The sequence below is a fragment of the Balearica regulorum genome, chromosome 2 (assembly GCF_011004875.1).
Source record: "Balearica regulorum gibbericeps isolate bBalReg1 chromosome 2, bBalReg1.pri, whole genome shotgun sequence".
NCBI classification, from domain to species: Eukaryota; Metazoa; Chordata; class Aves; order Gruiformes; family Gruidae; genus Balearica; species Balearica regulorum.
This window is the reverse complement of record NC_046185.1, coordinates 142,346,792-142,360,882: the sequence shown is the minus strand read 5'-3', so window position 1 is coordinate 142,360,882 and position 14,091 is coordinate 142,346,792. Positions and strand designations below refer to the sequence as shown.

The window sequence follows — 14,091 nt, the reverse complement described above, 5'->3', positions numbered from 1 at the left end:
GGTCGCCCGGGCCCGGCCGCGGAGGGGGCGGGGCTCCCCGTTGCTATGGCCACACAGCAGCCGCGTCTCCGCGAGGGGAGGGGGTGTCCCTCAACCGCAGGGGGAGGCTCGCGCGCTCCGTCCCCATAGTGACACCGCAGCTAGCGGTGGGGAGGGCTGAGGCGGGCTCTTCGTGTCACCATAGCAACCGGATGCCGGGGGGTGTGGGGGGGGGGAAGACGGTGCTCTCCCATAATCCTCTCTGACTGAGGCGTCCCTCCGCCCAGGCCCCGAGTGGAGCCGACCCGGTACCTGCTGCAGGCGGAGGTGAGAGGCCAGCACGGCAGGCAAGTGCAGGAAGCAGTCCCGGGTCCCGCTCTGGACGACCGTCACCGCGGCGGCTCCAGCTCCCCCTCCGCCGGGATTGCCGCTGCCCCACATGCCGGCGGCCGGGCGGGCCCCACAGCCCGGCGCCACTGCGCGCCCGCTCCGCCCTAGCAGGGAGCTGCCTACTCGGAGGCGGGCGGGCGGGCCAGGCCTTCCCGAAGTTCCCCCGTCACCCCCCAGACAATGGTATGACCCACTGCCAGCCAATGCAGACGCGGCATATACTCATTCCCTGCCTCTGATTGGCTTCTCCATCGAGGGCTTCGGCTCTTTCTGTCTGGCGTAGTGATAACGTTAAGTTCCGCCTTAGTGGGAGCCAATGAGAGTTCTGTCCGTTGCCTGATTGGCTGTTCTCTCGGCGAGCAGCTAGAGCTGCCTGCGCGGGGCGCGGTAGGTGATGGGAAGATGGCGGCTGGCGGCAGCAGTGGCGGCGGGCTGGGCGATGCCTACAAGCACCACGCGCAGCTGGGCGTCTGCGAGTCCCGCGCCAAGTACCGGGAGGGGCGGAGGCCGCGCGCCGTGAAGGTGGGGCCGCTCTGGGCCTCCCGCGGGCCGGGGCCCGGGCCCGGGCCCGTCTTAGGGCCCCCGCCGCTGTCGTGAGGGCGGCCCGGCGCTGCTGGCGGGGCCGCGGCGCGGGTCTGGCCGTGCTGTAAGGGGGACCCCAGCGGGGCGGTCCCGGTTCCGGACCGCCGCGTCCTCAGCGTTGGCGAGTGGCGCCGGAGCGGGCCGCAGGCGCCCGGCCCGCGGCTGGGGTTGTTGGCGGAGGCTTCTTGGGGGGTGGGGGGTCCACCCAGCAGCCGAGCTCCCGGCGTTCTTCCGCTGCAGTCTCTTTTCTGAGTGCTTCTTCCTGCTCTGGATGTTTTTCAGTTCTTCTCTCCTTGGTGCAAAGGTGCATGGGGACGTGGGCTTACTGTGTGAAACAGGCATATCCTAATTCTCTTTATTACAAAAGTCAACCTGTCAGTGGAGAAGAATTGGCTCTTTTGGATTGCAAAATCAAAGCAGGAACTTGGTTTTATTCCTTGGAGGGGTTTATGTCTTACTATTGAGACATTTCGTGCTCTTTTGTAGCTAAAATATCCTGATGGTTGTGTTGTCATCCACTTTGAGCGTTGTCATCAGGGGTAGAGCTCTGTTGTGCTGGCAGCATGCAGCTGTGTAGTGTGATGGAGGCCTTGCCCTGAAGGTTTACAACCTTAAACTGTTAACCTGTTTATACAAAAAGCTGATAGTAGATACTGGAAGGAATAACTGGAGTCACTCCCACATTGTATTTTGTAAGTTAATCACTTAGAAATGCACATAGCACAAGTAGTCTGGTTTTATGCAAAATATAAACCCCAAGATTAAGAGCAGTGCAAGGAAGGCTAAGGAGCTGAGTGTTGCTGTTAGGAGCCAACACGCGGTTGGGTATGCAGTGCCACAGCTCAGCAGGACTTGCGTGCACCAGGCTGCTTTTGTACTTACGCTGTGGTGTCCAGTGGCTCCTGGGGAGACGAGAGAAGGCTACGCATCATGGGCCTGGCCTACTGCGTAGCAGGAACTTCTCACTGCAGCAGCAAAACAGCTGGATTTGCTTTTTGTGTGTGCACTTAATGTGTACAGTGTGCTGTAACAGCACCTTCTAGGGCTGACTTGGGAAAGACAGCAGGCAGGAGTAAGCTGCTATCACAAGAACAATTTATGTGACCCATTTGCAGACAGTATCTTTTCTGATGGCAGTTTGACAGCTGGTTTCCTGAGTGGTTCCGTTTTTGTCCTGCATTTACTGGATTTTGAGAAAGATACGTAGGTTACGTGGTCTAAACATTTTTGGTTTTTTTTAAACAAAATCAGAATGAATTTACTTTGATCTTATGGTTTAGCTACCTGTTGTATGTAGCTGTCATCGAATTCTCCTTAGAGTCTGTGTTATGTGTCAGTCGTTACACAAAACAGAAAAGAGTAGTTTGTGTTTTTTTAACCTGCTGGGTGAAGAACTTGTTTGTCTCAGCATCTTCCTTGTATGTCTGTCTTAAATGTAGCTGTCTCCTCACTACAGTGATCAAACAGCCTTTGCGCACACATAATCTGCCCCAAGGAATTGTAGTGCTTTTTTACCTGCGTCGCCTCCCTGCCTGCAAGCAAGACAGGTTTTAAGTGTTACTTTCTTTATTTTGATAGTGCCTCCTATTAACTTGTTAATAAGTCAGTCTTGCAAGGAAATTGGCTGGAAACTTAAGAGATTTTACTCAAATGGCAGTGCTCTGACCTGCTGGAGTGGAGTCAACTCTAATTTGTGTTCTACTTTGACTAAGAAGCTTGAGTTCAGTTCCCGCTCAGTGGTGCAGAGGTCCCAGATAAATCTGGTTACTGCTCCTGCAAGAGTCTAAAGTCAATGTAAAGTACAGAGAGATTTTCAGCATCCTGGGAGGACTTGAGGAACAACAGAAAACACAGAATGTGTTACTCTTGCAGTAAAGCAAGAATGTGAAGATTTTAGAATACTCTTGTTGTTTTTTTTTCTCTCTCCAGGTTTATACTATCAACTTGGAATCTCGTTATTTACTAATACAAGGAGTTCCTGCATTAGGTGTTATGAAGGAATTAGTTGAACAATTTGCATTATATGGTGCCATTGAAGAGTATCATGCTCTAGATGAATATCCAGCAGAGCAATTTACTGAAGTTTATCTTATAAAATTCCAAAAACTACAATGTGCAAGGTATTGGACAGGGCAATATCTGCCTCTTGCTGTCATTATTTACAATCTGTTAAGATTCTAGAGAGCTGAAGTAAAATCCTCAGTTTTGCCAATACCTTTTAATTCCCTTCAGGGTGGCCAAGAAAAAAATGGACGAACGAAGTTTCTTTGGTAGTTTGCTGCATGTGTGCTATGCTCCAGAATTTGAAACAGTCCAAGAAACCAGGGAGAAGTTGCAGGATAGAAGAAAGTATATAGCAAAAGCAACAAATCAAAGAGGTTTGTAATTAAATTTCCTATAGAATCTTAACATCTCACTTCAGTGGTGGGTGGGGTTTTGGCTAAAGTGCCTGTTAAAGAAAATGCTTGGTATCTGGCTCTTTTAAAGGTCCATTTTAAGTATGTTTGCTGCAGAGTGGAGACATCTTTCAATATTTAGAGGGCTGTATCTTTTTCAAAGCAACTTCAGTTTCCAATAGGAAAAAACACTCACAGAAAGGTGGCTGGGAATGAAATATCACTGGTATTGCTTCTGTAATTGTATTAAATGTTTTTTCTTATGTGTTAGAACTAATAATGACATCAAATAGTGAAGCCACTTTTTTTTTGTTCTTTTAAAGATTGCTTTGAGTTAAAGAAAGTAGAGGGGCCCGAGAAGACCGTCTCAAAGAATTCCGACTGTCCGTGGAGTACACCACGGTCACGTGCGACTGGTAACTGGGATCCATCCTGCTTTGCAAGTTCTCACATGGTATCCCAAAACACAGGATGTCCATCTGGGAATCATAATCGCAGCCTGTTGACATTTCCCCAGTATGATAACAATTGTGCTGAAACTTCTGGGTATTTTGGTCAAAGCACATCCCTAACTCTAAACGTACAGCCAGGACGATGTGCTCCACCAGCTCCTTTAACGCAGCAAAGAACAGTTCCCGTTGATAACAGAGTTGATAGGTTTATGCCTCGTACAACTCACCTGCAAGAACGTAAGAGGAAGAGAGAAGAAGGAAACAAGTTTTCACTCATTGGAACAAGTGTGGACAATACTGAAGTCATTATTGGTCCACAGCTACCAGAACTACCTAAAGTGGATATGGATGATGATTCATTGAATACTTCAGCTACATTAATTAGAAATAAACTGAAAGAGGTATGGATTCTGAAAGTTCTGATACTTTCAAAGATATACATTATGTACTTATTTTCCATAAAAATAGAGACCCTAAGATAACTTAATTCAATATTTATTCAGTACTATCGGTTTATTTGCCACTTAAAGGTAGCCTTCTTACTACTTAACCATTTCATAATGCAGAATATTGCTGGCCATTCTACTCTGTACCTCTTACACCACACTTCAGAAAGCATAAGCGTCAGTGCATGGTCTTAATGGATTTTTAGTAAACTACACTTTTTTTCCATGTGGGGAGGCATGATAACTTTGCAGGTAGTCCTGCTGACCCCAGCGTGGGACTTGTATCTTGTTTCTGATTGAAAGGGAGTGAAAAAATAATAAAGTCAGAGTTTAATGTAATTTTGCTGTGACACTTCTTAGGGGATTAAAAGATATATAGAACCATAAATTCTATACTGATAAGCATGCCTTAAGGTATATAACCTTTTATGGAAGATATTAATCAATTAGCAGGTCAAACACTCCTGATAAAACTCCATTTAAATTAAGATATGAAAAAGCTCCCTTGACTATAAGTAACTAGAGTGATTTGTAAGAGCTTTTCTCCAGTCAAACTGATAAATAACCACCCCTTATATTAAATACATTTCTAAAATATATGTCAAAACACACACTTTCCTTTTTCACTTCCCTTTGCTTCTTGAAATAACCTGAGTTTAAAAAGCATACTAAACCTTACTTTGAAAACACCTTTGGTAGGGAGAACAGTGATAAAATACGTAACACTCTATCACTGAGTATCTGAAATTGGTTTATGGGGTTAAAATACAAAAATGGTACTGCTAACACTATTTTCTAAATTTCACCTCTCGTGTTTAATGCTGCCTTTGGTGTTGAATTTTTCTGCAGAAAAAGGGAAAAAAATAATACAAGTGCCATTATAGTAATATATCCTTCCTAATGCTCAAATGTTGGAGACATAGCTTTACTCTAAAACTACCGTAAAAAAGGAGTGGTTGCAGTTTGCTAAGAATTTTTTTTCCCCAATTTAGGTAGCAGATTCTGTTTCAAGAACGTCTGTGGAAAAGCTGGAGACTAGCTCTGCCAAACCACCTGTAAAGCAGAGAAGAAGAATATAGATACTGCTGGCATCTTTTTAAAGGATATAGTTTAAAATATTTATTTTTTTATGTCAAAAATAAAACTGTTTTATACTGTATTTCCAAACAATTCTCTGTTAAAAATTGTATCAGTTTATACTGGTTTGTTCATTCCAAGAAACAATGTATTATTGTCACAATCTTGTCCTGCATACCTCATAGTATAACATATTTTATAACTCATCAAAGAATTGTGTTTAGGTAGAGTAGTAGAAGTAAATTCTATTTATTCAGTAGCTTTTACAGTAAAGGAATACTTAGTCATAGTTTCAAGTTGCTTCTATTTTTACTATACTGTAAAGAAAAAAAACCTCTTACAACAGTATTCTACTTGGAGTTACAGTTTACGAGTTTCCTGGAAGGTTTTCTGTTCAAATGCCATACTGCTCTGTTTAAAAAAAAAAAAAAAAAAAAGGTAATTTTCAATTAACTAAAGGACTTAAATGTAATTGGAAAAGATGTTAAACTGACGTGTAAGCAGTGACAGTCCTTACACTTAGGATACCTCTTGCATTTTAGCTTAGAAAAGGTAAATCCCATAGCTTTAGTGACATCATCAGTGAGAGACCAGTCAGAACATTTGAAATTATAACTGAAGGGGAAATTCAAATTGTTGACCACTCAGCAGTGGTAATGTGTGACCAAGGCATGCTGTGGTATGGAGGGCAAGGTGGCCCAGCTGCAGAATGAGTTACACTGGCTGGAAGCAGGAATGCCAGAGACTGGGATGACTTAATGTAAAGGAGGGAGGTTTCCCTTGGTGATGATAAGACAGACCTGCAGCGTTGTGTTGCAACAACCCTGGAGTGGGAGCGCTCGGGGCCATCTCTGGGCAGCAAAACTGGCATGGGGCTAAGGATTGATGCCAGTGCAAGTGTAAGGAATCAGCTTGTGGCATATCTTTGCAGGCTCCTCGTAGAAGTGCTTATGGTGGCAGGACTCTGTCCAATATATTGTTCATTACATTTTTTTAAAATGTATTTAAGTACAAATGAGCGTTTAATTTGTGTCAAGGGGTACAATTAAAATTCCCCAGCATAACCCCACTGGGAAAGTTAGTAAATTGTGGGTTTTCTTCATGTAAAGCTCATAGCCAAAAATCTATTTATCGCTTTTGGGGCTTGAAGGGATGTGTAAAGAGAGCTCTTTACAAAAGAAAAATAAAAGTTGTATTCCTGGAGAGCTTTTGGATAAACAATTCAAGAGAACAGTCTTGTTTTCTTAGTCTGAGAGGGTGCCTGAGGAGGATCATTCATTGCATTGCTGCCCCAGGACAGACATTGAGCAACAGTGTGTTGCCACGTTCTCTGGTACCAGTGTGTGACTGTATAAGGAAACACTGGTGCTGTGATATGAACTCAGCACATACATACCTCACAGCTGAAGCATTTAGCAGTTGACTTCAGCAGGCCCCAGATAACGACAGTTAACACCCTAATACGTACATCTCCTCACCAACAGTACCGAAAGTATTGCACATTTTTTTTTAAACTAAAGGCTGACGTACCTTTATGTCTGGCAAACATGGTCCAAAGGCTTCCAAGAGAAGATTTTCATCTCTGACTGCTTTTTCAAAGTCCATAAAAGAAAGCTTGCCATCATGATCATAGTCCTACAAAAGGAAGGGAACTCTTCAGCAAAGGATGATTACTTGGAGTAATTGTACTTTTAACATGGGAAGAGGCTGAGCTGAGAATTGCACGGACAAATCTCAAGCACAGTTGCACTGAGATAAATTAAAAGTAGGAGAAAATGTTGGGATATGTTCTGTATGTGTATTTACATCATTAGTGTACCTACACCCTATTCATGAGACTGGAAAAACTTCACCCTAGTGGTTGCTATAGTAGGCATGCTTCTGCCTTGTCTCCTTCCATACAGCACCCAGAAGCATATGGTGGAGCGTGATGATGCCAGCCCACTTCTTTTGTACTGGAGAATCTCAGCATGGCAGAATATTCCTCTGGGGGTGGAAAAAGCATCCTTGTGTTTTTAGTATTTCTGCAATTTGAAAACCTCCTGTTTCTACTGACATGGCAGCTTACACAGCAACAAACGCTATGGTGATGATAAGCACTTCTTTAAACTACAGAAAATAAAGGCTTTAAGTGAAGATACATCGGTGGATATGACTAGTGTTCAAGGCACAGGGCCACATCAAAATTTTTGAAGATCAAGCCATGGAACCCTCGCGGCTGGTGAACTTGCAGGGAGCAGGTTCCAATGGCCAGAAAAGCAGAGGCAAGGAGCTATGTAGACAGAGAGATTCCTGAACAGGAAAGCCTGCCACTGGGTGCTTAAGAGAAGCAGAAGTGTCTGGGTACACACTGCCTTTTACATTCCTCAGCACAGGGGAGAGCAGGGCATGAGCATGTTCTTTACAAATACTTGTAAGTATGAAAACGGTTATCATGGAACTGGATGTATGCTTAGTCACAATGCAGTTGTACCTACAGGCAATTGCTCAGAGAATAGTTTTTTCTTCTTTCAGTGATGGACTCCACAAATGCTTTTTTGGATATCTAATAACTAGTTGTTTAGTTATTTGACATGGGCGGCAATCAGCAATATCCTACTTGGACAACTGCCCAGCAGCCAAATCAGGTCCTCAAACAAGTATTAGAGCTTTCTGAAGTTCTTATGTAACAGGATTATGTATGTGATTAGTTTATATATGTTCTTACATATATGAAGATTTCATTATGTCGAGAGGATACTGCTTGTGCTTGGACTAGTATAGCCCACTTATCAGCTGCCCAGACATGAGGGTATTCATTGTGGATGCAACCTGCAGGAAAGCTGAGCGTGTAGGTGCTCCAAAGATTAACAAATTGCTGAGTCAGAGATTGCTTTCTGCATGAAACTAGACTTGGCACTGTCAAGGAGTCAGGGTAAGACAGACCTTCCAGCTGAGGGTGTGCAAAAGGAGAGGGCTTGAGAAATAGAAAACACAGGGTTAAATAAAAGGAGTTGGGATTCAAGACCTGGTTTTAAGTGAAATTTTTGACCACCATCATAGAAGGGGAGGTTATATTTCTTAATTCAATTAAAATGTTGAAACACAGTCCCTGGCTCATTTGGATATCCTAGATTAACCACTGTAAGACAAGTTTTACATTAATAATCTTGAGGTTACTATTCTAATAGAATATATAAATTGGACAGACATTTAGTGATCAATTGATAAAACACAAATGTACTTAATAATAAAGCTACTGCAGATGCCTAACACTGAAATAAATGCAGATTACACTGTTGAATTTTCCGCTTTTGACTGGGCTTTTGTTTTGACTGGGCATGCACATGTGTGTATGCACACATACATGTGCTAGTTTATACATAAAGTTTATAATGCAGTCACATAATAAATTAACAGTTTCATGTGAGGATACTGGACTGGGACTTGTTAGATCTGGATTAGATTTCTGGCTTTCCTTAGGAGACTTGTTTATCTCAAGTATGGAACTAACTCCGTGGCTCAGAATCCCGCTGTAAAGAAGTCACAGTATTTAGTTACCTCATAGGAATGTTCTGAGGTTCAGTTAATGAATATTTGAAAGGCACTCAAGCATCACAAAGAGAAAGTACTTGCCATTTTCTTCAGTGCTATGTCTACCAAGTCCTTAATTCCCTCATCAGGATCTTCTTCTGATGGTAGTTTGAGAAGGCTGTTTTTCAGCATTTGAAACATTTCCTCTTTTGAAATGTATCCATCACCATTCAGGTCGTAAACCTCAAAACAGTCTTTTTGAAAGATAAATCAATTTAAAGTTCGTACAAAATATTATCACACACCATTAAGTGACCTATAGACGGAAAATGTGAATTCTGTGTTGTACAGCACTACTATTGAGCCATGTTTACCATATATAATATTTATATATGAAATACATGTCACATTTTGGTATGTATACTAGTCAATTATTGGCTATATACCCTTGGTTAAAATCTGTTTCTGCTCAAATAAATTATCTTCAGTTCACAGAAACCATAGTAACTTACAGATCTGAACTTCTCTAAAAGTGGCAATTTAGAATATAAATGAAGTTGTGGTTTAGAAGCCCAGTTTCCTGTGGCGGGGACCAGCTGTCTATATCAGAAGGGCTTTACACCTATAAAACATCCTAGTAATTTCAGAAGCTGCGTTAGAAAAGGAAAGGAAAGAAGAATAAGCTGTACTAGCATGGAGAAGAGAACTGAAGTACTCCTTAATGCAAAGAGGAAATATCTGTAACAGTATTTTAAGAATGAGTATCTGCCCAATTTATCTTCTAATTGTTTCTGCCTCCCTGGAATCAGACATCTACGACCATAATAACCTTTACTATCGTTCACAAAACTTAAACAAACAAACAAACCAACCTCTTGTTTTGTTGTTTGAAGAAAAAAAACAGAGGTGGTTTTTTTCCTGACAAAGACTAAGCCTACAGTGAACAACTGTACTGGTATACACTTATGGCAGACAATACTGTATATCACTATGCACTAGTATATTCTATAGTGCTTAGAGCAGGGCCGCATACTTTACTGCTTGTAGTTGTACTGACATACTGAGTGACATCCTGGGCGCACATCCTAGTGCTGTGACCAGGCCACCTTCCAGATGCATTTATATAGTGCATTAGGTATGACTGATGCTGCAACCTGGGAACTATGGAAACAACATGCTGTCATTCTCCTTTTTCTGTTACACTTTCCCCTACATTCCCCCTCTTTTTTTTCCTGCTGCTTAAAATTCTCGAGTTCTTGCTACTTTTTCCTCTTCTATCTTTCTCCATCATTACTGTGGAGGTTCTCAGCACCATCTTACAGACAGACTCAGTTTTTCCATCTGTGCTTCTAAGCTGAAGAACTGCTAGAATTAACACAACTGCTGCTGTTTCCCCATTGTGCCAGACACAGGTCTTGGTTGGCTTGAGACTCTGTTACTTAGCCAAAATCACCCTTGAGCTACATCTGCTTCTTTCTAATTTTGTGTGTGAATACAAAAACATATTCTGTCAAAACTGTATATTGTAGAACAAGCTTCAGTTCAAATGCTAGTTTTTGTCAGCAACAAAATAAGGTGGCAGCTATAACAGCAGTTTACACAGAAAAACCTCTGTCTCAGAGAAGCTATTTCAGAACTCCATTTAAACTATACAGAAGACAACTCTTCAATTACCAAATACTTTATAAGAGTATCTACCAAATTATAACGAAAGCATTCTGTAATTTAATAGTCATGAATTGAATTATTACTACTAAGTACTACCATACAGATAAACCTTACATTTAATCTTTTCTTCCAATGTCCCCCGAAGAAATACTGATAAGCCTTCCACCCATTCCACCACACTGATGCAGCTATCGTTGTCTTTATCAAAAGTGCGAAACACTGGGAAGTGTATTAGATACATTTAACATTTATATGCTAGGGAAACACAAAAGAATATTTTCTTAAATTCAATGAAAATATAGTTTTTTTCCCTAAAGATATTTCTCTGCTTTCATCAACGTATGATTACCCTTCTTGAATCTTCCTAAGCTGTAACAATGAAGGGGATTTCTCACCTCAGCCTACTGATCTTCCACTCCAGAACTGGGATAAGACCTTTTGTTTGATTTGTTGCTTTCCTGACTTAAACAACTACAGGAAGTATGCTTCCATGCAGATGTAAACCAAATAAACCAATATCCCTTGCACTAAGGTGTATTTGCATGTGGAAGAGGATTTTAATGACCAGGTTTTGTCTCAGAAAATCTTGGAGAAAGTAATCCTACAAACAATACATACAAAGAAAAATAACCTCCTTTCATGCACCAAAATCTTTTTTTTCCTTCTCCCTTCCCTGAAGTAAGAAACTTTCAGTCTTACAGCTTCGCTTTTCATACAGTCTCTAATATAGTAGCTCAAATCCAAGATATAATTCAAAGCATCAACTAGCATCTATAATAATTCATATTTTAGAATGGTAATTAGTCAATTTGCTACAGAAATGCCCTTACACATAGAGCCAAGCATTTTGGAATTGGAAAACAATAGGTTTGCTTTTGCAAACTGAAATCAGCCCCCTGGTAAGCAAGCATTAAAATAATTTTAAAGAATGTGTCCATGTAAGGTATTTTCCAAGCTACACTTGACTTGTTGCATAAAACGGCAATGAGTTTTTATTTTATGGCATTTAAATACCCCTCCTGCTAGAGAACAGGAGAAAGTTGAACCAAGGGATGGCTCTTGGCAGCCTGAGCCTGAAAAGTGGCAGACTCATGCCTCCTCCACATCCTCCTCTAGACACCTGTACATCAGAGAGCATTCACGCAACTTTCACAGCAACTGCACATGTGGCCCTCATGTTATGAATCTGTGAAATCACTGTATTTTCAAGATGTTATTTGGCTCATTACTCTCATCTCCCTGCATTGTCTGCCTAGGCCCTTTAGTGCTGTTCACAGCGCCTCTATCCAGAAGTTACCTACTCAAAGAGAATGCCTTTCTGGGACGTCCGAGCCTGAGCCAGAGCTGTCCACCAGCAGCAGCAACCGCAGCTCCTGCTGGAAGCCTCGGAGCAACGCGGGACGTGACATGACACCATGCTGCCCTCTTCTGTCACGACACTCCAGTGACTGGGATGGAAAACCACAGGATAGCCTACAGCTGCCTCTGGTGGATCTCCCTCGTACAAGAACGTGAGCTATCCTTGAACTAAGGGAAAACTATTTTGTGTAAAGAATGAATAAAAAAAAGTTATCTTTTGCTCAGCAGCTCCAAAGCATAAGTCTTCCTTTGCTGCCCTTCCAGGGATGAGATAGCACTACTTTGCCAAGGCACACTCATCAGGCCAACAACGTACAACTAAAACCATACATCTTTTTTAGAGCTACGCCTCTCACCTCTGTCCATGATCACGTCATCCGTCATGCCAAACGCGCTGTGCAGAGTGTCTCTGAACGAGTTACGGTCAAAGCCGATGGCAGCAAAGCGGTTGTTGGACTTGGCCACCAGCGCGTTGAAGACCTTGATCAGACATTCCACCTCGTTTTTATTAACTGCCCAGTCGAAACACAAGTGAACATATTTTATAACTTAACTTACTTAACTTGGTACAAATACACGGCAGGCAGAGGGAGGCTATGGGGCCCGGACACCTCTGGGGGCAGCCACTAAACCCACTGCCCCGCGCCCCTCCGCCCCGTTCCCTCTGTTCCCAAGGGGGCGGCAGGAAGCGGCCGCTCGGGGGTTGCCGGGTGGTGGACGGGGCCACAGGGGACGATGAGGGGCCGCGAACCCCCCTCAGGCGGCGGCGGCGGCACGGTTCCCGCAGCCCGGGGCCGTGTGCCGGGCCGGGGGAGAGACTCACAGTGCTTGGCAGATCGGCCTAGCGAGTCCACCAGCTGCTGCAGCCTCTTCCTGCTCATGGCGGCGGCCTCCCCGCTCCCCGCCGCCGCTGCCCTGGCAACAAGGGCGGGCGGGGCGGCCGCGGGCCCGGCCGGCTCGGTGCTTGGTGCCTCCGGCGGGTCGTATATAAATACTTTTTTGTCACATGCTAAAAAATAGCAGTTGTAGAAAAGAAAATACCTGAATGTCAAACTTCTAAAAATGTTTCTGGAAAGAAGAGCTGAAAATTGAATACTCCATACAATAGTGCTTGTTCATCTGTTATCAGAGGACAAAAATCTGTTAAAATACTTTTATTCCTGCATTTGCTCATTTTCTGCTTTATCCTACTGCTGAAACTTGGCACATGCCTGTAGGGTGCCTGGTGTCACCTGAAACCCCCATCACCTTCTCACGTACTCTGCCTGTAAAGGGAAAGCTGAAGGGTTGTGACCAGACTTTACTCTTCCTTTGGAGAAAGAGGATGCAAGAGGAGTCGCAACATGTATTTGTTAAGGTATTGAAAATGGCAACATTTCACTGTGGGCATTAAAGCAGCTTTGCTGTGAAGTGACAAAGCCCATAAGCCCCTGGAGCAGGTACAGCGCTTCCAAAGCATGACAGCAGCATTTGAAGCACGCAGCTGGGTAAAACACACAGGTACATTCAGACAATTAAAATGACATACCGGGTTATGTATTTGGAAGACTGGGGCTCTCATTTCCATTTTTATTTCTTTCTGTTGCAGGTAGTTGTGTAAAAGTCAAATAAGGTATCACACGGGACAGAGCATTTCTGCTATGGTTCATTGCATGTTCTTTCACCAAAACTGCAACATCACAACTTAAAAAGAAAACAACCCCAACAAAACCAAACACAAACCCCAAACCAAACCCCTACTGTTCACTGCATTTGCCTTTACTTTAACCTCACTGTCAAAACAGTGTCTAGAATTGGTAACATCAAGCCCAACAGTATAAAATATTTGATCAAAATATTCTTACACGGTTTAGAGGGACATTGCTACAACTGAATGAATGGTTGTATTTTCCAAGAACTTCACTTGAAAAGTCAGTTTCTCTGTAGAATGGCAATCATGCTTCTATACCCCAGTTTTTAGTTACAGTTTGCAGGCTGATAATTAAGGTCTGAAAGGTCTTGAAATTCTTGGCAATAGGTTATTTGAAACATCTGTATACAACAGAGGTAAGTCCTAAGTTAGCACCTGTGCAATGCAAAAAGGGGTGATCAAGAGTACAATCTATAGTTGACCACTTGGGGCGGACTGGCAGATTTTAAAGGCTAACAGGAGGCCCAGCAATGGGTACTTCAATGGAAGGTATTAATGAAAATTTCATGCAAAAACTAAAATCAAATATTTGCTTGTGT

At 43.0% G+C, this 14,091-nt stretch overlaps 3 protein-coding genes across 12 annotated transcripts in view; 1 reads left to right on the top strand and 2 right to left on the bottom strand.

Annotated features, from left to right (window-relative positions):
* PEX1 (peroxisomal biogenesis factor 1) overlaps positions 1-431 on the bottom strand; it is a 129,900-nt gene extending 129,469 nt beyond the window's left edge. For 5 of the 9 annotated variants that reach the window (XM_075746180.1, XM_075746179.1, XM_075746182.1 and 2 more), the window contains exon 1: positions 292-425. In XM_075746180.1, the coding sequence (XP_075602295.1) occupies positions 292-420 (129 nt within the window). In that variant the 5' untranslated portion in view covers positions 421-425. Of the gene's footprint in view, positions 1-291 lie in introns of all 9 variants that reach the window. The other 4 variants (XR_012834145.1, XM_075746184.1, XM_075746186.1 and 1 more) reach the window with 2 other exon arrangements.
* RBM48 (RNA binding motif protein 48) lies at positions 380-5,415 on the top strand. Of its 2 annotated transcripts, none has more exons than XM_075746199.1 (5): positions 380-552; positions 2,881-3,071; positions 3,184-3,329; positions 3,671-4,200; positions 5,238-5,415. In XM_075746199.1, exons 1-5 carry the CDS (start codon positions 550-552, stop codon positions 5,322-5,324), a joined length of 957 nt encoding a protein of 318 aa, XP_075602314.1. In that variant the 5' UTR covers positions 380-549; the 3' UTR covers positions 5,325-5,415. The 2 variants fall into 2 exon arrangements, with proteins under 2 accessions (XP_075602314.1, XP_075602313.1); XM_075746198.1 differs by lacking the exon at positions 380-552 and adding an exon at positions 735-891.
* Positions 2,176-14,090, bottom strand: CLXN (calaxin). Its single transcript, XM_075746204.1, has 6 exons — positions 12,686-14,090; positions 12,219-12,374; positions 10,618-10,722; positions 8,938-9,089; positions 6,853-6,957; positions 2,176-5,733 (listed from the first exon to the last, which is right to left on the bottom strand). The coding sequence occupies exons 1-6, from the start codon at positions 12,741-12,743 to the stop codon at positions 5,683-5,685; spliced, it is 627 nt and encodes a 208-aa protein (XP_075602319.1). The 5' UTR covers positions 12,744-14,090; the 3' UTR covers positions 2,176-5,682.
* Position 14,091: the final 1 nt, after the last annotated feature.

Bases quoted from the DNA above. Each gene is read 5' to 3' on its own strand.
- CLXN (XM_075746204.1), bottom strand. From the start codon at position 12,743: ATGAGCAGGAAGAGGCTGCAGCAGCTGGTGGACTCGCTAGGCCGATCT. The intron at 9,090-10,617 runs GTAAGGTTTATC...TCTTTCAAAAAG, and splicing joins ATTGGAAGAAAAGATTAAAT to ACTGTTTTGAGGTTTACGAC. The intron at 6,958-8,937 runs GCAAGTACTTTC...TTCCTTTTGTAG, and splicing joins ACATAGCACTGAAGAAAATG to GACTATGATCATGATGGCAA.
- RBM48 (XM_075746198.1), top strand. From the start codon at position 772: ATGGCGGCTGGCGGCAGCAGTGGCGGCGGGCTGGGCGATGCCTACAAG. The intron at 3,330-3,670 runs GTTTGTAATTAA...GTTCTTTTAAAG, and splicing joins AAAAGCAACAAATCAAAGAG to ATTGCTTTGAGTTAAAGAAA. The intron at 4,201-5,237 runs GTATGGATTCTG...TCCCCAATTTAG, and splicing joins TTAGAAATAAACTGAAAGAG to GTAGCAGATTCTGTTTCAAG.